The sequence below is a fragment of the Myxocyprinus asiaticus genome, chromosome 47, assembly GCF_019703515.2.
Source record: "Myxocyprinus asiaticus isolate MX2 ecotype Aquarium Trade chromosome 47, UBuf_Myxa_2, whole genome shotgun sequence".
NCBI lineage: Eukaryota > Metazoa > Chordata > Actinopteri > Cypriniformes > Catostomidae > Myxocyprinus > Myxocyprinus asiaticus.
The window spans coordinates 25,490,304-25,517,113 of NC_059390.1; the positions used below are offsets into that span (position 1 = coordinate 25,490,304).

Sequence of the window (26,810 nt, forward strand, 5' to 3'; positions counted from 1 at the left end):
AGAGGCAATTCGAAGTAAGCCATTTAGAGGTTGATTTTCTTGAAAACTGTAACTACTTTTTGGCACTATGAAAATTCGTCTGTTTATTTTGAGCGACCAGATTAGACCCAGCCCATCAACGTTACTCAACCTATGGTGTGAGTTGGGGGTGGGACTTTCTCTTTGTTTGACCAATGTCAAGCAGGGGAGTATTCAGAAAGCTGTTTTGAAAAAAATGTTTATTTCTGCATTTCCATTTGGTGGTGCTAGTGTCATACTTCAGCTTTAAGTACATTTGCTTAAAATCACTGCGTACTGCACGCATATAATGACTGTTAAAACAGTCTATTGGAACAAAACTAAATTTATCTTCCATGTGTATCTACTTGTGTAATATATTTGCTCAAAAATAAACGTGACATTTTAGACACAAAATCCCATTATAAGATACTTTAATAGTAATAATGGCAGAACAGCAGTTAATGACTTAATGATTGCACAGCAATAACGATTACATAATTTTATGAAGAAAACAGAGTATTTGGTATACAAAGGCACAGTCTGTGTGACTGTCAGGCACTGACACAAGTATTAATATGATTAATATTTGGCGAAGAAAAACACGTGAGATCCGTAAATTTGTTTATTAAAAAGGTGGTACAAAAGCAAAGATACAATAAAGATATATAAAGAGATATAAGAGAACTCATGTCAGAATACAAAGGCAAAAACTGCAGCAATATGGAATATATTCTGAAGACAGATCCACATAAGATCAGAGAGTTTTTAAAGGGGAAGTAAGGCAGTGATGCAGCAATATCATTTACATGTTAAGAGAACCTGCATGAGAACATCTGTTCAGTTTTAAAAATATTTTATGCAAACGGATCACGTCCTCACTGCTGGTTCACAATTTCTTCCTTGAATTCCTTCAGTGTTTAATGTCAGAGGTCCAAACAGCTTTCTGTGCTTTAGCCACCTGAACATGCTAAAAACTACCAAAACACCTTGACAACCGCATAGCCAACACCCTCGCAACCACCCAGAACCTACCAATCACATCACATGCTAAAAACCAATCAAAACACCTTAGCAATTGCAAAGCAACATGCTAAAAACTACCCAGATCACTTAAGCAACCGCATAGCAATGCCCTCGCAACCACCCATAACATTTGACCAATCATATAGGAACATACTAAAAACAACCCAGAACATTCTACCAACCGTAAAGCAACATACTAAAAACTACCCAGAACACCTTAGCAACCGCATAGTCAACTCCATTGCGACCTCGCAGAACACCCTCGCAATGTAGCTAAAAACCATTTTGAACACCTAGAATGTAGCAATATCCTGGTGGTGAGTTTTGCATGTAAACACACTCCACACATTTTGTCAGAATCATTTTCTTCAGAAAATGATAAAAATCCATTTTTAATTTGAAGTGTAAGCCTACATTTACTGGGAAATAATTTCCACTACAAAACACTTCTGTTGTGTAATCAGCTGGATTGCAAACAATTACAACAAACAGTATGTAACAAGTTGTTGTGGGGCATATTGCGGATTCTGACTTGAATCCGCGAGAGCTGGAGAGAGAGCCACATGGCCTCATGGTTTCTGAAGGACCCATCCCCCCACACATATCCACCCACATTGAACTGGGCTATGAACAAAGCCACAGAGACGCTGTAAAATGAAAGAGTGTTCAATAAAACTCTATTTTGAGTAAGCGTAATTGAGAGTGAGAGAGCAAGGGAGGTCAGCAAAATGTTAAACAAGAGATGACTGATTTAAAGTAAAAGTGGAAACAGAAATAGAGCATAGAAGGAAAGGTAGAAAGAAAAAGATGTGTGAGAAAACAGAATAATATTATATCGAATATAAACAATAACCGGTTAAATGTTTATTTTGACTGTTTTATATTTAGATGATACAAACCTATCTTTATCAAACATGTCTAACCACTGGTTTTGTTGTCTACGCTACCAAAAGGATTAGTTTACCTGATAACTGGTTTACATGACAGCAGGGCAAGGTAGCCGCTAACTGGATTCATGACTGTGATTCAGCTAGCTAATTGGGTGTATAACTTTGCCCAACTGCTTCTTTTTTTTTTTTAATCGACACACCTGATCTGATCGTCTAGATGTAGAACATAAGCTAAATATATATATATAAAACATTCCCTGATAAATATCGACATCGTTTTATCGCCCTACTTTTACGGTAGTTTTACAGTGCTTTTTTTGTCATTTGTTGTACAAAAAAAAAAAAGCAATTAGGACATTATGCTAAACTTTAGGTGAGTGAATGAAAACACTGGGTGAACTATTCCTTTAATTACAGTGTGTTTTTCTGATTTATGATATTTTGAAAAAACATGGCCTTCTATGAGTAACACTGCGTTACATCTATAACGCAGTTGAATTAAACATATTAACACATGAGATTAATAAAATTATTATTAACACTTCATTTTTTCTAACATCGTTAATTCGATTATAAATTTTGACATTACAACGTTTTCATTCTGTTTAGTGTGATTAAAAAAAAAACTGATAATAAGTTTTAGAGCTTTTCGGCGCTGTGAATAAAGCTGTCAATTTATTAATAAATCAAACAAAAGTAATTTGCTTTCTTTGTGTTTTAGAATTTAATTACCATTTAAGCTCAACAAATGAAATTTCACCAGGTGAAACTGCGAAAAGCTTCTTTACAAAAGCCAGCAGCATCTTTACACAAGATACATCCATAAAATGTGGTGAAAGTCATTTAATTATTGAATTATTGCAAGTTTGATTTCCATGTTAGCACTTCCTGTGTTTTGATACAGTTTGAGCAATTAACATTCTCTCCTAGCTAATGCTGTTAATTATACAAGAGGTTATGAAAATATAAATTTTAGTACTTCAATTTTATTAGTTTTTTCATCATTTTTGTCACATTTTAGCTCCATAAAAATTTAATAATACATATATTTCATATATTATTATGTAAACGCAGTGCGGATTCACTCTCGCACTGAAAAATCACATCTTTGTATTACATGCACTTACATGATGAGGGGAAACCATCTAAAATATTTTAAAAACAGACACACTTTGACCTCTGAGATATCGGTGTAATATCCATGAGAGCTGCACAATTTATTACATTAAAATTGAAATCGAGATACAATGTTGCTTGATTACTAAACAAAATGCACAGTTTAATCAAAATGATTGTGCTGCCTTTCTCCATTGCAATCGGTTTGATTGACGTGGATGCGGGCGCTCGCTTGCTCAGTGAAGTTTAACGGAGACTCGCTTGTGGTAAAGACAAACAGTTGTGTGAAATGAAAATCCATGCCTGATTTTGAATTCATAACATATATACATTATAAATCATAGAAAAAAGCAGTAAAATGTAAGTTATGTGCTAGAGAGAAAAATGTGAAAAGTGCTGGAAAAATTGGGTTGTGTTTTTCCGCTTCAACATTTTTCCAAGGAGTTATCATGCAAATAATTTTTTCACAAAACTGTAAAGTAACATCACTGACAGAGGTTCTCCATGCTCTGCAAATATCCAATTAATCGATAATCGGTTTAAAAAGTGCACGATTTAAATATATTACTGTTGTATTTTAAATTAAAAGTCAATAATAATAATATTAATAACAATTTATAATTTATAATATTATTATTGTCATCGTTAGTATTTGTTTACAATTTATACAATATTATAATATAAGTTGAATGGGTTCCAAAAAATAACTGTGAAAAGTGGACTGATGTCTTACAACTAAACTGAACAAAAAAGAGATCTGAATCCTTTAAAGTCCAGATACAAGTTTATAAAAAAAATAAAAATAAAGGCTTCTTTCCTACTGAAGACTTGAAGACTGGAATTACGGTTAATTTTGCTGCTACATTATCCAGTATAGTAGTTCATAATAAAGTGTTTCTTAATAAGCTATACATTTATATTGAAATAATGTGTAGTTAGAGGTTTGTGTTTCTTTACATATTAAAGAGTACTCCCAATTAGTTCCACACAATAATGTAAAGATATTCTAAACTGATTATGCAAAAAACAACACTGGTATCGGCTTGGGATCAGTATCGGCCGATACTGAGATTTCCGATATCGGAATCGGAAGAGAAAAAGTGGTATTGGTGCATCCCAAATATACATTAGTCGCATAGCGTGAAATTTGGTTGCAAATGCGAGTATTTTTTTCTCATTGTAGGAGAGGGTTACGCATAGAGTAAAAGATTGATCTTGGGATTTAAGAATTAATATCAAGATCATTCAAATTAAAATCACGATGCATCAAAAAAATCTGTATTTTTACCCAGTTCTATAGCCAAATATTTTTATATATTTACACATATTCAAAAAAAGTTTTTTTCCATGTAACCAGTGTTGGGTGTAATCTGATTACAAAGTAATTAGTTACTGTAATCTATTTACTTTTTTAGTTCAAACATTTTTACATTACACAATTACATTTTACAAGGAAAATTAAAGTAATTAGTAGTGTGATTACCACTCACAGAAGTAATTAAAAATAATCTGATTACAATTTTAGAGAAGTAATTAGTAATTTGTAGTCTATTACTTTGAGTAACTTAACCAACACTACTTGGAACTGAATGCGTTAACGCAATAACTACCAAGAATTATGTGATTAATTGAGATTAAATATTTAAATTGACAGAAAGCTCTACAGAAAATTTGTCACAATATTAATTAGTCAAAAATGCTAAAATATGCCATTAAAGGAACAGCAGCATGTAATTGTTCAGTGGCATATAGTAGGCCTACTAGTTTCAGGTCAGTTTTCTGGCGTGCAGTGTAGGAGTGTTGGATCATAAAGCTGCTCTCTGTTAACTGAATGAGCAAGACTGAATTCAATCGCTGCATGCGCTATGCACTTATAAACATATTAAAATGTTTTTGTTTTTCCTGGAAAAGATTCAATTGAATTACAGTATGTCTGCTCTGTGCTGGCACTGGTGTCCTTCCAACTGAAATCTAATAGTGAATGTCATAAAAGGCAGCGTGTGTGTGTGTCCATTTAATGGCACTTCTGGCCACAAAACCCATTAATCGTAAATCTTAGGGCTGCCCCCTAATAGTCGACCAAACGTTAGTCGATGAGAAGAGCCTTGGTCGAGTTTTGATTGGTCGGTTGGTTGCGTTCAAACCGACGAACACCGGTATTACCGCTGGTTGGACGCTAGGTGGTACTATGGGGCCATTTTCGTTAAGCAGGGTTAGGGTTAAGCCTACACAATAAAGCAAGACACCTTGATTTCAAATTGATTTTTCATTTATTTTAACAAAAAATTCAAATGAAACTGGAAAACAATTAAGTGCAATTAAAATGTGTGTTGTACAACTTTTTGAAAGATGGCTTTACAACAGTTGGGAAGGACAACATCTCTCTGGCAAAAAATCTTTATCTCATCTGTGCATTCTCTACCGGTCGGGTATTTCGTTGTCCGGGAAAATACATCACGTGTGTGAATAAATTAGTTTTGTTCCCTCCTTCATGACATATATATATATATATACACATACATATACACACACACAACAGTTAGTTCCAGTCCTCGAATCTGATTGGACGAGAGACGTTCCATGAGCACTGATGGTCTCACACCATCAGCACTCGGACACTTCACTGTGTGTGTATCACTCCGCTTGTGTTCGTGCCATTCTAAACTAAAGTGTAAGAGCAGTGCAGATGTGTGAAGAGCTACTGTATATGTGTCTCTTTTTACATATACTTTTTTTTTTTTACATTACATATGTTAGCCAGCAGGTGGTGGCAAAAGCTAATTGTTGTGTGTAATATGGGCCAGTTAGGTGACGTGAAGTGAATCTGCGTCAGCCAGTGTTTACATACAACAGCGCTCCGTGATCGCTTGTATTACTTCTACACTACTAAAGCTAGGAAATAGCTTTAAATGGCTTTAAACTAACAACTTCAGCATTACAGCTCATCACAGCTGAGAGACACAACAGACTGATTAATTACACAAACTCAAGGCGCTTGCCTCTTACCGGAGTTTCCACATTGGAGAGGACGTGCTGTTTAAAATGGCGGAGGACATTGCGGTTTCTATAGTGAATGACTCTTGTGCACCGGCTACCGCAAAATAGGAAGAAATACCCCCGCTTGGACGGCTACTTTTCCACTGAGAAAGCTGATCTTCAGAAAGCTGACAGCATCTCTGCTTGGGTGTGGCAACAGGTGATCGCACACACACACGCTCCGTCTCTCTCTCTCTCTCACACACACACACCCATCCTTGTTTATCCAATAACTTGTTAGAAACAGCACAAGCTGTGATACTATTTCTGAAGTGACATTTTTGAATTACTAACGAAGGCTTGGACGCATCATTTGGTTTGAACCAGCAACGGCAGATTCTGATCCACCGCGTAAGAAAGTAGTTCCATGCACAAATGCGTTTTTTATGACTGTACTCAGTTTTTCCTACTTTTTTAAAATTTACTTGTTCATTGAACTGTTTTATATAAGCAATATCACACTCGAAATTGTGCTATATGGCCCTAATTACCTACGGCCGAATCACAGCAGTGCTGATGTAGGGCCATATCGCACTCTTGCGATATTGCTTATATATATATATATATATATATATATATATATATATATATATATATATATATATATATATATATAATTATTGCAATATCCAATTACATCGGCAACCCCCGGGCTGAATATTCTTGCTTTAGTGATTTTGCATTGAAAATTAAATTTATTTATTTAAAAAATGAAAAACTTAAATCAAATACATTTCTAAAATCAAACTGCACTCCAAACGAAACGAAAAAGCAATATATATACACACACACACACACACACACACACACACACACACACACGTAACCACCTTTCCATTTACCGTCAGGTAAGTCTCCATCTAAAAATGCAGGCGGAAAATTACTTACACAAATGAAGACACAAAAACAATTATAAATGTAAAAATAATAATTATCGAGGTGAACGTGTTTTTGTATTATTTTATGTTTTAATCACAGATGTATAGGTTACAGAGTTGTGGTCACAATGAACTGCTCTGTGGAAATAAAGTTAACTGAACTCAAAACACCTCCTGAGGTGAGATGTCTGAGGTCATTTCCAGCCCTCATAGACGATACTGTTCTTGCAAAAAAAAAAAAAAAAAAAAAAATTCATAAGACAGTAACAAAGAAAGAGTGAGAAACCTTTTACATATGCGTGTTCCAGGAGACTGCATGGCTCCATACATACAGCGTGTCATACATGCGCACAGACGGCGCATAGTGTTTCTTCAAGCATGTGTCTGTGTGCCACGGGCAAATTATTTGAAATATTAATTTGATAATAATAATAGCCTAATAATAATAATAATAATAATTTATACATTAATGGGAAAATGAGCCAAATATCATCTTGACATCGTCAAAGGCATCAGCTATTGGCGATCACTCTGACCATCGTCGATCCCCAAGATCATCTTCTATCAGCACAACTCTAATGTGCATTTCTCTATATAAATTAACAAACTGTTCAGACAGTCTCCTTGCTGGTTTTTCAGACACATTCAGAATCATTACCACTTTTGCAGGTGTTGCTGTGGCTCGCTTCGTGCATGCGCATGTAAAATATATATTTTAAAGGTTCATTATTATGGTTTAGTATTTCTCTGTAATGTAGAACATTGTTAGCAATGTTACTTATAACATTCTTTCTCAGCCCTGGAACTCAAACCATTTTCTGATGCACCCCAAAATATATTTATTCAAGTAATTAAATTAATATCATAAACGTGCGACAACTAGTCAACTAATGGCTTAAACTAACTACTACTTGTCGACTAGGAAAATCTTTGGTCAGGGGCAGCCCTAGTAAATCTACTATGAAATTCAACTATTGGCTCCTTTAATTCAAAAAGAGTTGAACAAGATGTGATGAGTGAGAGTAAAATGGCTTTCCATACTCACTAGCTCTAGGGCTTTACAATGGTGTATTCTCATCCAACCGATGTCTTTCTGAAAGTTTATTATTTATTATTTTATATTATATATTGGAGCTAATATTTTTGTTAACACAACTGACACCATGCTAATATTACTATTAATAAAACATTAGTATTACTAATATTATACTCTTTTCTGTCACAGTACTGTGTTTGTGTGTGTATTAATGCACTGGTATTACTGTATGCAAACCAATAATGCCAGTAAAGTACTTTGAACATTGGAATCTAAATATTTCATCCAGAGATCTCAGTGAATAAACTCACTGAATCACAGCGTAAGGAGAATGAAGTGTGGTGTGGGTGTTCGCGATTGTGTGTGCGAGTAGGATGTGTGTGTCCATCAATAATGAGCATGGGCTTTGAGACAGAGTAGGAGGAACATTGCGACCGTGAGGTGGCAGGGAGCCCAGTACATGACAATCAGGACCCATATGGGTGGCTCGCCCATGCCTTTTTATTTTTAGAGCACAGAGTGCTGGGCTGAGCATCATGACGAGTGGGGGAGAAAGAAAGAATCCAGGGTCAACCACATCTCTAACAAACACTTCCACATTCACTTACTGTATATCATAAGCAGACATGTACGTTTTACAGCAACATTTTACATTTAATAATCATTCTAAACCCACATGATTGTCCCTTATATATCACAAAAGGAGATGTTGGGCACCATTTACTTTCATTGTATAAAAACACGAGAGAACAAAAGGGAGGCTTACATTCTGCCTAAAATCTTCTCCATTTAAGAAAGCAAGTGATACATGTTTGGAACAACATCGGTGTGGTAAATGGTGAGAGAAATCAAATTTCTGGGTTAAATAATCCCATTTTTGGTTGCAAAAAATAACATAAACATGCAAGCTATGTTAGCATCAAAATGTATCTAATCAAAAGAATTCATTAAACTTTAATAAAATGATAATATATGATTGCTTTTCAACATACCATTGCGTTCCCCCCCCCCAAATAAAGATAAAGATTCTTCTATAAAGATTTTCACAGCAAAATCTAAGACACAACATGGGTCTTTTTTTGTCAAATGAAGTGCTGCACAACAGAGCATCACAGTATAAATAATAAAAACATTAGTGAAAACATTTATTTAGTACAACAGGACTCTTGCTTGTGAGATATTGCTTAAATATTATAATTATAATTGTGAATATATATTTGAGTGAATATTGCATTTTACTATACAGTTTTAACAGTTTTCTGTTGAATCGAGCTTTTACTTTGACATGAAGGCTTTTCAGTTTGTGTCTGCTTTTGCAGTTATTTAAAAGATGTTTAAATGGCCCATTGTGATTTATAATTATTTTAATTATAATAATTTATATATTATTTAATTATTATTTTAAACAACTGCAGGCACTATGTGCTTCACAGTGAATAAGTGCTCTGTTCTATCATCTATTACAGTGATGCACTTAAGTTGATTTTAGCATATGAGCGGCTTCACACATTCACTGTAAAGCATGCAGCACATGCAGACAGTATGTTTATTTAATGAAATTGCATCCTTTTGTGGTTTAAAAGATACTCTAGGACCCATCACGAGTTTAATTTGATTAATTGTGCTTTCATCCCCCCCCCCCAAATATGTTGGCCGGTTTCCAAAAAAACAAAACGTCATGGTTACTGGTGTAACCTCCGTTCCCTGATGGAGGGAACGAGACGTTAGTGTCGATGTAGTGACACTAGGGGTCACTCTTGGGAGCCCGAGACACCTCTGGTCTTTGATAAAAGGCCAATGAAAATTGGCGAGTGGTATTTGCATGCCACTCCCCTGAACATACGGGTATAAAAGGAGCTGGTATGCAACCACTCATTCAGGTTTTACGCTGAGGAGCCGATATAAGGTCCGGCCATTTCAGCAGGTAGTTCAGCATTGTGGCAGGAGGGACCAACGTCTTGTTCCCTCCATCAGGGAACGGAGGTTACACCAGTAACCATGACGTTCCCTATCTGTCACTCACTCGACGTTGGTGTCAATGTAGTGACACTAGGGGTCCCTATACAAAACGCCACAAGCTGAACAACAGGTTACCCTCAAGGGAGAGTGGAGACTCCACCTTCAGGTGGTCCAGCTGATTTGGAGTCGACTCGGTCAGGCACAGGTGCACCTGTTCGCCTCCCAAGAATCCTCCCTCTCCCTGCTCTGGTAGAGCTTTGACCGTCAGAGACGACGTAAACCTACAGGCCTTGGACGGGGGCTTTGGGCACCCGCGCCAGGTGGCGGCGCTCTGTGGGCATAGGTGCACCGCGAGCGCCTTTATCCACCGGGGGATTGCCGAATAACCCTTGGCCGCCCCACCATCGAGGGTAGTGAGAGCGGGGAAGCTGAAAAGATCGGGACCGGGCAGTAAAAAGTGCCTCCCGCGACCTTGTCAGCTCTTCATGCACTTCCGGGAAGAAAGGAACGGGGCGGGGCGTGGCTTTGAGCGGCGCCGCGAGCCCAGGAACCAATCACCGAGCCGCGAGGGTTCAGGGATGAGCGGAGAAATCCACTCTAACCGACGCTCGCGGCTGTCCGGGAAAGCATGTCGTCATCTCCGCGTCAGCCTGTGACTGGGCGATCGACCCCGAAGGGAGGAGCCCAGCTGAGGCTTCCGACTGGACGAGCCCGCTCTCCGATGCTGCGCTCGAGAGCTCATCACTTTCGCGGGCTCCGAATAAGAGGTCGAACTCGCCGTGAGACGAGCCGGAGGACTCACCCGGAAGCCCGATCGGGGCAGACGAGCGTGCTGGGGGATGGCAGGTCCGCGGGGGGATACCCGGCGGAGGCGGTCCCATTGGGGTCCCCAAATCGCCCCCAGTGCTAGCCGCGCTGGCCTCAAACCCGTGGGTAAAAGGACCGAGGCGTGAGCCTCTGGGGTGGCTCGCTTTCTTACGAAGGCGAGCCGCGACCGTAACATTGCCATGGACATATTCTCGCAATGAAAACGTGACCATCCACGAACGCTGTCTCCGCATGAGCACTGCCCAGACACGAAAGACAGTGATCGTGACCGTTAGAAGGCGAGAGATAACGAGCACAACCAGGAATAACACACAATCGGAAAAGCATCTTTAAAAAGACGAGTCTTTAAAAAGACGTTCCGTGTGTGCGCTCTTTTAGAGAAACATATACTCTTTTAGAGGGGAAAAATGCTCTTTCAGAAAATATACTCTCTAGTTTTTCTGCCGAAGCGCCCAGGGGCGTTCTCTGAAGTGCACCAGTGCAGAGGAGGGAGAAGCCGCTGAAATGCGCCGTCAGATCCAGCAGAGGTGAATGAACAGTAGTATTCAGCTCAGTGAGCATGACCGTTCGGCTCCAAAGAGAAAATCTGAATGAGTGGTTGCATACCAGCTCCTTTTATACCCGTATGTTCGGGGGAGTGGCATGCAAATACCACTCGCCAATTTTCATTGGCCTTTTATCAAAGACCAGAGGTGTCTCGGGCTCCCAAGAGTGACCCCTAGTGTCACTACATTGACACCAACGTCGAGTGAGTGACAGATAGGGAACAGACTAGTCAGACAGACAATGCACGGGTATCAAATTGAGTCAGTGCTCGGTACTACTGATGCTGCATCTTGCCTTTTCGCATCGTATTTGTTGTGAAACTGCCATAATAAATAAGGTCATATTGGTTCGGAATGACATGAGGGTGAGTAAATTATGCCAAGAACAGCTTGGACCAGCTATAGACAACACATGTCCAAATTCACCTAGCTATAGTCCATGTAAAAGCAGTTTAGTTGGATTTCCCAGCAAGACAGGTTCTTAGAGAACGGCTTAGCTCCAAAAATAACATTTGCATGCCATTGTGAATCAAATATACTCAAAGCATTTCCTCAGAATGCTCAAGTTCATGTTGCACACATTTTGCCTGGAGACGAGTCATTAATCCTGAGAGTAAACCACCACTGCATGCTTTCTGATGATCCTGTGTATTCCTGGTTTGGATCTGCTGAAATTATGGTAAACCACTGTGTAAGTCTCTAAACCTAATTTGTGTGAATGTCCTCTAATGAAGCAACAAACTGTTCACATCATTAACACAAAGAAAGCTGATGCACACAGCGTTTTTTTATCTGTAGGAAAATAGTTTTGCATCACTAATTATTACATTTCTAGAATATAATGGTGCACTCTTTTCAGTACATGCTGTAATAAAGTCAGTTATGTCAAAGCCAGAGCATCAAATATACCTGGTTTAGTATCTACAGGTACTAGTATCTATACCATTGAAGTCAAGGTTTACGATAGTTGCAATTTCTCTTTCTACCTATCTTTACACTGATTTAAATGAATAGTTCAATTATAGCCAGATGGCTTCTGTCTATGAACTTGTGGACAGTTGTTTAGCCGCACTGCAAATATTGACAATATTTACGTAAAGACTTTTGTGAACCGGTTGGGTACCTTTTTCTTTTCACAATGAATCCTCTTTCCCTTTGTTTATGGTCGGTTGGGAACTTATGTCATTGATTATAGCTTTTTCCTTTTAGGGTACTTGTTAGTAGTCAGCGATGTCCCTCACATCTGTGGGCCCTCCATCAAACCATCCATCCATACGGTGTAAATACATTAATGCTGCATTATTAATCTTTTATTACAAATAGGCATTAATTTTTTATGTCATATATTGCCATTTTCAGATGCAACTTATTTTGCATTGTAAAGACAAGGTGTATGAAGCCAAATTAGGGACTAAAGAATTTTGAATTGAAAAAAATAAATAAATAAATAAATAAAAAAAAAAATTACAAATAAAAATAAAAATAATTTCTTATTTATTTATTCCAGTGCATGTAGATTGTTTATGAAGATTAGAAACATTAATAAAAGCCTCAAGTTTTCATTTCTCTTTGTGGCGACCTTTTTATTTACATTTCTGTTTTTCAGATCCAAACTACATTAGTTCCTCATTTGGCTTCATAGAGGTCTACATAAGAAAATCTTACCGGGATTTCAAAACCCCAAAGGTTTGGGGTGTCCTGTTGTGTTCGCACATCTCTTAACAGTTAGAGTGTGTATTTCAGGACCTGTCTCATCACTGAAGTAATTTGTTTGTAATATTACCTCCGCATCTTTAACAGACTTCCATAAAGGAGCATACCTGAACAAAGAATGGGTAGGTCTCATTGCTGACCGTGTGGTAATGGTGGAGCTCTCCGTCATACCACAGGACTTTACCAATTGGCGAGTTCTCCTTCGTCACTGCAAACATCCTCTTTGGGTCGCAGCATTCTGTGAGTAGCTTCCTTCAAAAAAAAGAAGGACAGGGAATGTAAAGATGCTGACAGAAGCAGAGGAGGAAAACAGACAACACAGGCTAATGAAAGGGTCTCCTTCACTTGGCCAACTGTGTGGATGAATGACTCATATAACACATGCGAAAGCTTCTTTTAGAGAACAAAAACAGTGTCGTATTTTCAGCAAAGAATGCTGATAAATACATGGTACAATTTAATAACGACAGCTATTACTCAACTATTACTATTACTCAATTCACACAGGTTTCCCACAGAATTTGGTATTTTTTATAATTGGTTTGGCTTGTTTTATTGGTCATTGGGCTGGTTTTAGGCTAGTTTTGAGTGGTCATTCAACTTTGTCAGACCTGACAGCTCTGACTGAAAACTGAAAACATTTATTAAGGCCTATTCACACCAAGCCCACATTGTTGGGGCGAATGTTAATTGCGAATAGGGCTGAAACAGTTAGTCTACATTTTCAACAACGTACAAAGATTTCCGTTGTCGAATGGTCATTTGATCTAATTTAAGATAACATGAGATCATATGAAACTAACGATGGCACGCAAGAGGAACACTGCAGCTTGAGCCTGACTGAGGAGAGAAAGAACACACAGCTCACAGTCCAGAAGCACTCCAGACTTTCCAAACAGTTTCAGGTGATGTAGATCGCAAAATTATAATTATAGAAAATAGAAAATAAGTCAATAAAAGAGCACTTGTTGTGAAATAAAGCTACCGTTACGCTTAAGCAGAACAAGGACAAAGGAAAACACCCGGCATTATATCTTTAATGCATCTTTTATTAAAGTTCAAATAATGAGGAAGCAGGTTATGTTAATAAGCACAAACTCCGAAACTGGCAGTCAGTTCTCAGAAATATTCTCAGTGCAGTCAGCAGTGCTTCTATGAGTCATGTAAAGTGACTCAAACTAAGGGGGAAGAGGTTGAAACTGCATCCCGGCTGATGAACACTCAGGCACGGGGACACTCGTCTCTTGTGCGTGCGCTTGCTGCAGCTAGATTATAACATGATTGCTTGTGACTTATTGAATCATAATATACAGCTTGTGTTTCTTGTTGTAAAGAAAATCGGCAATACACAGCTTTATTAAGAAGAGAGACTTTGTATTTTGTTAGTTAAAGCTACACTATGTAACTTTTAGCCCTCTAGCGGTTGAAGCATAAAAATGCAAGTTACTTCTGGAAGAACAGTTTACGTCAGTAATGATTCGGCACTGCTTTTGTAGTGGATGAATCTAATGGTTTGAGCGAGAACTCTGAGATTACCTGCAGAGCGAAGTCATGATGAGCTATTTTCATGTTGATATTATTTATTGCTTATTGTTATTTGCTTAACATTTATAACCGGTATTACTTACTTTGAGGAAGACAAACAACACTCTTAATTATATTTTAGTATGATTATTAAAGTGTTTTATCCACTACACAATACACATTAATGTTTGTTTTGTACTACACATCAATTTAAGAGGTGAAACTTGTGAAATGGCTGATTTGAGTTCAACTGAAGACACTTATTTTTATATTACAATCTACAGCCTCAGTGGAGAACGTGAGCAAACCGTAATACTACAATAGTAGGTCTATCCACTGCAAAAAATAACACTGTAATATAAAAATGCAAAACGAGAATTTAATAATGATGAAATACTTTATTGAACGTGAAAATATTTCACGGAAATATGCAACATCAGAATAAAAAAAAATGTTTAATAGATTATTAGGAAGTTAAAACAAAGAGTTGGTAAACCGCTAAACAAATGAATAGGGCTGCCCCCTAATGGTCGACCAAACGTTAGTCAATGAGAAGAGTCTTGGTCGATCAAGTTTTGATTGGTCGTTTGGTCGCAGAAAAAAAAAAAACTCCACAGGAAGTGGCGAAGTCATGCAGTCAGGGATGGACAGACATGATCGTTTACACTGCCGGTCCATGCGGTAATTAATAATGTCGGCCAGGAAATCTAAAGTGTGGGATCATTTTGAGAGGATAAAGGATGACCTCAGGAAGGTGACATGCAAACTCTGCAGGCAAACGTTCGCCTATCATTCACTGACCTCAAATATGGCTTATCATTTGAAACAGGCAAGTATCCTAACGTTAGCCACTTAGCATGGCCGCTCGCTCTAACGAAAGATAACCTAAATAAATATGCGCTATTAAGCTTATCCAAGTGTTCGTGGGGAGTGGGGAAGCTAAATTAGTACCTCGCTTACTGCATGTTTAACTTAATGTGCAATTCTCTATATAAATTAACAAAACATCCAGACAGCCTCCTTGATGTTTTTTCCGACACATTCAGAATCATTACTGCTTTTGCCGGTATCGCTGCGGCTGGCTTCGTGCATGCGCTTGTAAAATGTATATTTTAAAAGCTCATTATTACGGTTTAGTATTTCTCTGTAATGTAGAACAGTGTTGGCAATGTTACTTATAACATTCTTTCTCAGCCCTGGAACTCAAACCATTTTTTGATGCCACCCAAAAAATATATATTCAAGTAATTAAATAAATATCATAAACGTGCGACTAGTCGCACTAGTCGACTAATGGCTTAAACTAACAACTACTAGTCAACTAGGGAAATCTTTGGTCAGAGGCAGCCCTACAAATTAATATACAGTACATTAATGTTTTAATGCTTTTTGGACTCAAGATGGCGCCGAGTATGGCTGCTGCGTTGCGAGCTCCGACACAACTTAGCAATGGTTTGTTTGTTTTGTTTACAATTCTTATGTTTCTTGTCTTGGATGTTGCCTGCCTTATTGTCTACGACAGACAAACACTTTTGGACATTGGCTCAGCGATCTCACACCGTAAACCGGACTTCACATTCCTCAATGCCGACCCGCTGTTTACAAACACGCAAGCGGAGCCCTTTGTCTGGGCAGCACGGCCGCGGAAACGCAGGAGGAAAAGGGGAAACAGAGCCGGCGTTCTCATCAGAGTAAGACGCCGCGCAAATCGACCCCCGCTACCCACTATTCTACTGGCAAATGTTCAGTCTCTGGATAACAAGCTCTGCGAGTTGAAAGCGCGGATCTCTTTCCAACGAGAGACGAGGGACTGCTGCGTTATCTGCCTTACGGAAACTTGGATGTCTGCGGAGATTCCAGACTCAGCCATTGAACCCGCGGGGTTTTCCATGCTCCGAGCGGACAGAGCGAAAGACCTCTCAGGTAAAACTAGAGGAGGTGGTGTATGTTTTATGATCAACAAATCCTGGTGCGATCAGAGGAACTTACATTCTATCAAGTCTTTCTGTTCTCCTGATCTGGAATTTCTTATGCTTCTGTGTCGACCATTCTGGCTACCGAGGGAATTCACAGCGGTCATTATCACTGCTGTGTACATCCCCCCACAAGCCGACACAGACCGGGCACTCAAGGAACTGTATGGGAGTATAAGTGAGCAGGAAACCGCGCACCCTGAGGCCGCGTTCATTGTGACCGGGGACTTTAATAAAGCCAGTTTAAAATCAGTCGCACCAAAATATCACCAGCACATTAGTTTCAACACACGAGGGGACCGGGTTTTGGACCATTGCTACTCTCCGTTCCGGGATGGCTACAAATCCCTCCCCCGCCCACCATTTGGAAAATCGGACCACTCTTCCATTCTGCTTCTGCCCGCTTACAGGCAGAAACTGAAACAGGAAGCACCCACCCTCAGAACGATCCAGTGCTGGTCGGACCAATCAGACTCTACGCTACGAGACTGTTTTGATCGCACGGACTGGGAGATGTTCCGGTCCGCCTCTGATGACGACATCGAGCTTTACGCTGATAGCGTAATGTGCTTCATCAGAACGTGTGTAGAGGAAGTGATTCCGACCAGAACTGTGCGAATCTATCCGAATCAGAAGCCGTGGATCAACAGCGATGTTCGCGCAGCACTTAATGTGCGGACCTCCGCTTTTAATTCCGGGAACGCGGAGGAGCATAAACAAGCCAGTTATGCCCTCCGAAAAACTATCAAAACAGCAAAACGCCAGTACAGGAGTAAGATTGTAGGACAGTTTAACACCACCAACTCTAGAAGCATGTGGCAGGGAATTAACATCATCACGGACTTTAAAGGGAATAAAAACTCCGCCATGAACACCGCTGCCTCTCTACCGGATGAGCTAAATACTTTTTATGCTCGTTTCGAGGGAAATAACACCGCCCTCGCGGAGAGAGCTCTCACGGCCGAAGCTACAGAGGTTAGTTCACTCTCCGTCTCTGTAGCGGATGTAACCCGATCATTCCGACGGGTGAATATCCGCAAAGCCGCGGGTCCAGACGGCATTCCGGGCCGCGTCATCAGAGCGTGCGCGAACCAGCTGGCTGGTGTTTTTACGGACATTTTCAACCTCTCCCTCTCTTTGTCTGTAGTCCCCACATGCTTTAAAACATCCACCATTGTGCCTGTTCCAAAACAATCGAAAATAACTTGTTTAAATGACTGGCGTCCTGTTGCTCTGACCCCCATCATCAGCAAATGTTTTGAGAGACTAATCAGAGATTACATCTGCTCTGTATTACCACTCAATCTTGACCCGCTGCAGTTTGCTTACCGTAACAACCGCTCCACTGATGATGCCATTGCATCTACAATACACACTGCTCTCTCCCACCTGGAAAAAAAGAACACTTATGTGAGAATGCTGTTTGTAGACTACAGCTCAGCATTCAACACCATAGTGCCCTCCAAGCTAGATGAGAAACTCCGGGCTCTGGGCTTAAACAGCTCGCTGTGCAGCTGGATCCTGGACTTCCTGTCAAGCAGACGCCAGGTGGTTAGAATAGGCAGCAACATCTCCTCATCACTGACCCTCAACACTGGAGCCCCGCAGGGCTGTGTTCTCAGCCCACTACTGTATTCCCTGTACACACATGACTGTGTGGCAACACATAACTCCAATGCCATCATTAAGTTTGCAGATGACACGACGGTGGTAGGTCTGATCACTGACAATGATGAAACAGCCTACAGAGAGGAGGTGCACACTCTGACACACTGGTGTCAGGAGCACAACCTCTCCCTCAACGTCAGTAAGACAAAGGAGCTTGTGGTGGACTTCAGAAGAAAAGACAGAGAACACAGTCCCATCACCATCAATGGGGCACCAGTGGAGAGAGTCAGCAGCTTCAAGTTCCTGGGTGTCCACATCACTGAGGAACTCACATAGTCCGTCCACACTGAAGTCGTTGTGAAGAAGGCTCATCAGCGCCTTTTCTTCCTGAGACGGCTGAGGAAGTTTGGAATGAACCGCCACATCCTCACACGGTTCTACACCTGCACTGTGGAGAGCATCCTGACTGGCTGCATCTCCGCCTGGTACGGCAATAGCACTGCCCACAACCGCAAAGCACTGCAAAGGGTGGTGCGAACTGCCAAACACATCATCGGAGGTGAGCTTCCCTCCCTCCAGGAAATATATACAAGGCGGTGTGTGAAAAAAGCTCGGAGGATCATCAGAGACTCCAGCCACCCGAGCCATGGGCTGTTCTCACTGCTACCATCAGGTAGGCGGTATCGCAGCATCAGGACACGCACCAGCCGACTCCATGATAGCTTCTTCCCCCAAGCAATCAGACTTCTGAACTCTTGATCTCCCACGATCAAAATACATCATCCCTGCACTTTATTACTCTTTTATCTCACACCGGACTGTCATAAATTATATTACTGTCATTATATTATGTCTCTCTTAACAACTGACTATCAACCGACAGCCTGAATGTCAATACAGTACAATACTGTACATTCTATATATATACTTTTTTCATATATATTTTAATTTTTATTGAATAATGTGTATCTATATAGTATCTATATAGTAAAAAACAAAAAAAAAAAAAAAAAAAAACAAAAACAGCATATTGTATACTGTGCAATGTATGTTATTATTGTATATTGTTGAGTGTAATTGTGTATAACAGATGTTTAAATTGTGTTGTGTTAATTTGATGTTTTAAGTTGTGTAATTATGTATAACAGATGTTTAAATTGTGCTGTGTTAATTTGATGTTTTAAGTCGAGTTTAATTATGTATAACAGATGTTTAAATTGTGTTGTGTTAATTTGATGTTTATTGTAGATTGGCGTATGTCTCATCACTGTCACGACTGCTATGTTGATCGGAACTGCACCCAAGAATTTCACACACCATTGCACTTGTGTATATGGCTGTGTGACAATAAAGTGATTTGATTTTGATTTGATTTGATTAATGTGCTATGAAATCGGTACAGGATAAGCAACTTGGGGAACATAAATTCATGGGGATCTGTTTAAAGGAAAAACAATGGCAAGGGTCTGTGCTCTGATTTATTGCTCCAAAAATACTTTATTGGCTTAAACTTGCTTGCAACATTTAGACTATTAGTTCTTCATCAGGCAAAATAAATAAATAAATAAAATAAATAATAATAATAAATCTTTCAACTTGTGCATTTTTGTGACTGAGGTAAAAAAAAAAAAATAAAAAAAAATGAAAATAATCTGAAAACAGCAGCACACACATACTTAGGGACACACTCTTTGGGAATCTCGAAACTGCAGCAATAAAAACAAAATACTCATAAGTCATGAATATTACTAAACATGTAAAAGAAACATCAACGAAAAGTTAAAAAAAAGAAACAAACACATTGTGATTGGTACACATTAAAGCAGGTAAACAACTTCACCAAGCAGTTAAAAACAGTAACAATCCATGAGGAGAGTGATTTCACATCGCTGCTGAACAGCTGTTGCAACTGCTTCCCGCTAATCCACAGCCGAACCTTCTTTCTGAGCTTGTGAACATGATGTAAACACACAAGGATGAATGACGTAGGTCTACGATTTCGTGCCAAATCTGTCCCGACCCCTCTAAATAAAAATCTCTCTTGTATTCTTACCGTAGTGAACTGGGTAAGGCAAAAACATGTTTTTGAAGACGGGTTGTTGGTGTACTTGCTCATTAATGAAATTTTGTTCATTTCAAACATAAAAATCTTATATAGTGTTGCTTTAAAGATGGATCGAAGTGAACAAAAACGTGAGAGAGTGTACGTAGTCTTCCCCATTATACACGGCAACAAAATACGTTTTTATTTGTTTTTGTTTTGGCTTGTTTTCCAATATAAATATCTAAAACTCTTTTAAAACAATGTACATTTTCTTTAGCAGCTATACTGCAGAAGAAAAAAATGTTATTTGAGAATGTTGAATATAATATTAAAAATACAAATATATTAAAATATCTAAAAATCCTTTTAAAAAGATGCATTCACCTGAGAAGCAGCATATACGATATTTAGACTTGCTTTTAGAGAATAGATCTTGAATGAAAGTATATTTACTGCACTGGCAGTGAAAAAATAAATTTCTATAAAAAAATACACTTCTGATCCATTCTCTTAAAGCAAGTCTAAATATCTTCATTGTTGCTTCTCAAGTAAATTTATCTTGTTTTAAAGAGCACCTATTATGGTTTTTAAACGTGCCTAATTTTGTTTTAAAGGTCTCATACAATAGATTTACATGCATCCAAGGTCAAAAAACACTTTAATTTGCTCCTAATTTAAATTGCAGCATTACCTTTTTTTCCCAGTGTCAAAAACGACTCGTTCAATGATCCATTCTAAAGGATTCATTCTAAACTCCTCCTTTCAGAGAACCTACTCTGCTCTGATTGGTCAGATGTCCCAGTCTGTTGTGATTGGTCTACCGCTTAGTGTAGTGTTTGAGGGCGGCTCAAAGCTGTTCACGAGCAGCCAATGAAAACTAGAGGTGGGTTTTTGTTACCAAATTACGTAGGTTAGTAGAGGAAGTAAGTCTGGAATTACTAACGACTCGTTTCAGGTGTTCAGAATCGGTTCTTTCTTTTGGGAGTCAATAACTCCATTTGTCGTGCACTTTGATTTTTGAAACTTTGCAGACTTTTTTACATTCACAAACAGCTATATAACACACTACATGAAAGGTAATATTTGAAAAACCATAACAGGTGCTCTTTAAGGATTTTTAGACAATTTTAAGTGGAAAACAATACAAAAACACTTAACATAACAATAGAATTTCTTTACTGAATTAAAACTTAATAAAAATGTTTTTTTTTCTTTCTTTTAATTCAGAGAATGTCATTTAGAGGTATTTTTAAAAGATGATTTTGTCCTCTTTATTGTTAGTAAGTGCGTTTAATACAACCTTTTAACTCAGGCACAAGCTGAATAATCGGTTAAGGGCTAATGATTAATCGTTGCAATAATCGCCGAATAGTCAAATAATCGTTAGATTCATCGATTATCAAAATAATCGTTAGTTGCAGCCCTAATTTATAGTAAAAAAGGACTTAAATATGTATTTGTTTTTCACCCACAGTGATAATATTGCTTCCGAAGACATGGATTAAACCACTGGAGTCTTATGTATTATGCTGCATTTGTGATTTTTTGAGCCTCAAATTCTGGTCACCATTCACATGCATTGTCTGGACCTACAGAGCTGAGATATTCTTCTGAATACCTTCATTTGTGTTCAGCAGAAGAAAGAAAATCCTACACATCTAGGCTAGCATGAGGGTTAGTAAATGATGAGAGAATTTTCATTTTTGGGTGAACTATCCCTTTAAGTGCCACCTTGTTCACAAAAGAAAAAGATGTCTCGGTCTTGGTGTGAGTGGACCAAGCGTCCACAGTTCGTCTCGCATCTCATGGGTAATGTGCTAACAAAAAGTTGTTGATTAATAGGAAATAAACACTAAAAATATAACGAGGCAAGTATACTGGAAATACATTATTAAAATATCCTGTATAACAGTTTCACAACAGGTTCTTTGTATACTACGTTAATGTGAATGTAAATTTAGTGTAAATGAAGGCAGACTTTGTTCACAACAAAAAAGGGTTTCATGTACTGACATAGATCATTTACAATAATTGACAGCTGACCCAACAATAAACCCGTAGAACCAGCATCTTTATTACAATATGTCTAGAGACTGTTATAGTTCAGCGCGGGGACAGATAATGTTTCAGGATGTTATGAGTTTTAAGTATTATCTTAATTGGTTTTTAAAAGTGCGATGTCTGCGCGACCAAATATATCCGCTTGAAATCCAGATTAGATGGAAGATGTACTGATTGCATCCGCTCCATTGCTTTGATTACAGCAAAACAGGCTACCTAGACTAAAATGCCATTTAAAGTATAACTAGACAGATTTATCTGAGATATGTGGTATTGCACATCCGTGAATGAATGAAAACAGACATGGACACGTCTACTGGAATACCTGTACAGATCGATTCCCGTTTGGTTTCTGGTCCACGTTTGTCCCTGCCGCAGAACCTCCTCCACCATCTCCTTGTCGCTTGGTATTCTGTACACTGGAAAAATGTAGAGCCAACACAACACCAGCACCCCCAGAGTAGCCCATAAAGACTTACTCCTGTGACATTTCAAATGCATTATTCCGTCGAACTGTTTCGATAAAGCCCAAAACTTTTAGTCCAAAACCACGTGCCCACGATCGACCCGTTTATTTCGGTGTCACCACCATTATGAGCACAAAACACATTTGGATGCTGTCATTGTCCTCTTCTCATCATGCGGTGAGGAATTACTAGAGAGGTCAACAGTGTTGCATCCGGCTCAGATTTTCATGCATGCATCAAATTCCTCATTCCGGTTTTTAAGGGATTTGGTGGATGCGGGCGCCATGCATCAGTTCACTGTGGCCCAGTTGAAGGAATCTCAGGCGTTTTTATACGGGCTCCGGAGCTACTTCTTGCCTCGTCACCCCGATTTACCCGGTTTGAGCGCTCTTTCTGCACGGTGGACCCTAAAAATCGAATCGCTCTGAAATTCTGACTCATTGCCTTTTCCACCGCACAGCCTGTGTCAGTGTCCCCGCTATAATAATAATAATAATAATAATAAAGTAAGGCCTTCCCTCCCAATCTTATCGTCTCCTGTAATCTTCGGACTAGAGTGAGACAAAGCTCAGTTTGTAACCACTTGACCACGCATCACTGCTCTCATTATTGGTTCTGGTGTTGCCCCCTGCTGGTCGATCTGTTCACTGCCCTTTTTCAGAGTAGCGCCATCTTTAGTAACTTACCATCTCTTCAATGGCACGCACGTTATAAAGCTGTAAAAAGCTCCTTGATCACACCCAGAAAACACACACATGTATGTCACACAGACGTCTATTTGATGTGTGAGTTTACATCTGGAATATGTACACTGGCAGCCAGAAGTTTGGAATAATGTACAGATTTTGCTCTTATGGAAAGAAATTGGTACTTTTATTCACCAAATAACACCACCAAATTTGGGATTCAGCTGATCACAATGTATAGTCAGGACATTAATAATGTGAAAAATTACTATTACAATTTGAAAAAAATGTTAGAACTTCTTAAACTACTTCAAGGAGTTCTCATCAAAAAATCCTCCATGTGCAGCAATGACAGCTTTGCAGATCCTTGTCATTCTAGCTGTCAGTTTGTCCAGATGCTCAGGTGACATTTCACCCATCGCTTCCTGTAGCACTTGCCATAGATGTGACTGTCTTGTCGGGCACTTCTCACGCACCTTACAGTCTAGCTGATCCCACAAAATCTCAATGGGGTTAAGATCCATAACACTCTTTTCCAATTATCTGTTGTCCAATGTCTGTGTTTCTTTGCCCACTCTAACCTTTTCTTTTTGTTTTTCTGTTTCAAAAGTGGATTTTTCTTTGCAGTTCTTCCCATAAGGCCTGCACCCCTGAGTCTTCTCTTTACTGTTGTACATGAAACTGGTGTTAAGCGGGTAGAATTCAATGAAGCTGTCAGCTGAGGACATGTGAGGCATCTGTTTCTCAAACTAGAGACTCTGATGTACTTATCCTCTTGTTTAGTTGAACACAGGTTTGGGAGGGTTACTTTCTAAATGTATTCCACTACAGATTACAGAATACTGTAAAATGTCATTTGTAACATATTTCGTTAGATTACTCAAGGTCAGTAATGTATTCTTAATACTTTGGATTACTTCTTCAGCACTGGTAGATTTTTTCACTTGATTTGACTATAAAAATTCTGCCAGCGCAGTAAGACAAAATACACATGTTAAAACTACATTCTCTGAAAAACCTAAATATCTTATGCAGTGTTGTTTCTAAAACAAGATAAATCGAATTGATCTTGTTTTAAGGATTTTTAGATATTTTTACAGGGAAAAAATACAAAAATTATTATCAGGAATATGATTTTTGCCCTAAAATTCTGATCTAACATGAATTTTCTTGATAAAAAAATATGATCGTGCCTGGTAATGTGCATGTAAAATGGCTAGAAATAGCATTTTAGCTTAGCGTAAAGCTGACAATTTACACAAGTTTTATTTCTATTTCTTCTGCTCCAAACTTTCTTCAAACTTTCTTCTCTGTCTGCTCGTATGAATGTAACACATCATAAGAAAGTGTTTCACCGCTGCTCAAATGTAACTGTATTCTATTTACCAATGATTTAAATTGTAACTGTAGTGGAATACAGTTACTTATACTTTGTATTTTAAATACGTATTCCTGTTACATGTATTCCATTACTCCCCAACCCTGTCTGTCTGTACGGTACATAACTACATTTTAGAAGAATATCCTGGCCTCTCATTCTCTTAAAAAATGTTAATCGCTTTTGTACTATTTTCACAAGTAAGTGGTAAATTTTCAAACTTCTAGTACAAAACACCAAGCTGTTCACACTAGTAACATGTGAGGTTTTCCCTGGTGACCACTAGAGGTCGCCATGTATGTTTATTGTCCATCCCTTGTCTTGTGTTTTATAACAGTTTTTCTCAATCGATTTGGCACATTTACTGAAACTGAGGCTGTGTCTCGTTTGGAAGGCTGCGTGCTAGGTAGGACGCGTCCTTTGAAGGCTGCAGTATACCGAGTGTCATCCTTTAAACAAGCCAAATTTAAACGAGACAGCCTTCGTAGGACAAACGGAAACGGAACATAACACGGTTGCTATAACAGCACGCCACTCTTTAACAAACGCGAGCGCTTTGAGTGAGAAGGGAACAAAGTCTCTTTAGAAGGGAATGTATGAGGTACATTTTAGTAGAGTTATAATGATGTAAAGAGAAAAGAAAATAGATTTTACAGGTGTACTTTAGTCTAATACTTTATTTTAATTATATATTAATATAATTATACATATTATATACTCTGCACCCATCTACTGAGGTACTTTGACTTGGGAATTAACATTCCTTGCATCTGGACATCATATTTATGGGCAAATTGGTGTAATTGTTTTAGACATTTCTGTTGAAGCAAAGAATTGTGGGTTGTGAGTGCCCATGAAGGATACACCTCATGCATCCTCCGAATTCCCATGAAAGAAGGTCGCATTCGAAGTGTCCTACACGCTTTTCTGAAACGGACAGCCTCGATGACGTATGTGGCTGACAAATGCGACCTCCACAGGACGCATCCTTCCAAACAAGACACAGCCAAACTTACAATTGCCAAAACTCTCCTCACATCACGTGATACATTCAGCACACCAGTCTCTGTGACCTGCAAAAGATGATTACTCAAAATAATTAACTCATGTTTCAAATGTAAATAAATCCATCAATGAATAAATAATTGTCATTAAACAAAAAGGTTCCTTTATCATTGCTTAGACCAAGACAGTCAAAATGCAAAGACATCTTGTCAAATGACAGTGTACTCTGAAAGTGTGATAGTTACCCACTATGTAACATTGTCCAATTGCTAGCATTGTATATGTAGGCAGCTGAATAGAACTGATGTCAAAAAGTCATGGCACACACTATACTTTCAACAAAACATTTATTCAAACATTTCTCATCATTGTATGTACACACTTTACAGCCAACCAAAAATACATAAAGAAAGCTTGTACAGAAAAAAATATATACAACAGCAAAATTCAGGAACTAAAAGATGTGCAAGAAAAAAGAAAAGATGCTTCAGGTTCATCAACCTCATGGGTCTTCCAATCTCTCCTTTCTGTCTGGCCACAACATTTCATCTACATCACACCTGATATCCTCCCTTGCAATGCAACGAGGGAAAAATCTTTTGGCATGACGCAGCCACCCCCCACAACAATCTGCTATGATATCCTCACAACCAGCATTCATTGCACCCAGTAAGGACAACTGGTCGTGAGGATGGTGGTCATAGACCTTCCATCTCCATGCAGTAAAGAACTCCTCAATGCGATTTAGGAATGGGGAGTATGGTGGGAGAAACTCCGTCAAAAAACATGGGTGGGCAACAAACCATTCCCTGACTGTATTTGAACGATGGAAATTTACGTTGTCCCAAACTATAAAATACGTTGGCAAGTCATTTCTTACCAACCCCCTCTCATTCTCAGGAATGAGATCCCTATAAAGAGTTTCCAGGAAATTGAGGAGATGTTGTGTGTTATAGGGCCCAATAATGGGAATGTAGCTGAGTACACCATTCCCACATATGGCAGCACACATTGTAATGTTCCCTCCACGCTGGCCTGGC

General features: G+C 38.8%; 1 protein-coding gene across 1 annotated transcript in view; it reads right to left on the reverse strand.

Moving 5' to 3' along the window:
• The window catches only part of LOC127436847 (alpha-N-acetylneuraminide alpha-2,8-sialyltransferase-like), a 32,040-nt gene extending 8,801 nt beyond the window's left edge, over nt 1–23,239 (reverse strand). Inside the window, exons 1-2 of the mRNA XM_051691293.1 lie at nt 22,560–23,239; nt 13,132–13,276 (exon numbers count right to left, since the gene is read on the reverse strand). Coding sequence (XP_051547253.1) covers nt 13,132–13,276; nt 22,560–22,735 — 321 coding nt within the window. The 5' untranslated portion in view covers nt 22,736–23,239. The remainder of the gene's footprint in view (nt 1–13,131; nt 13,277–22,559) is intronic.
• Nucleotides 23,240–26,810: the final 3,571 nt, after the last annotated feature.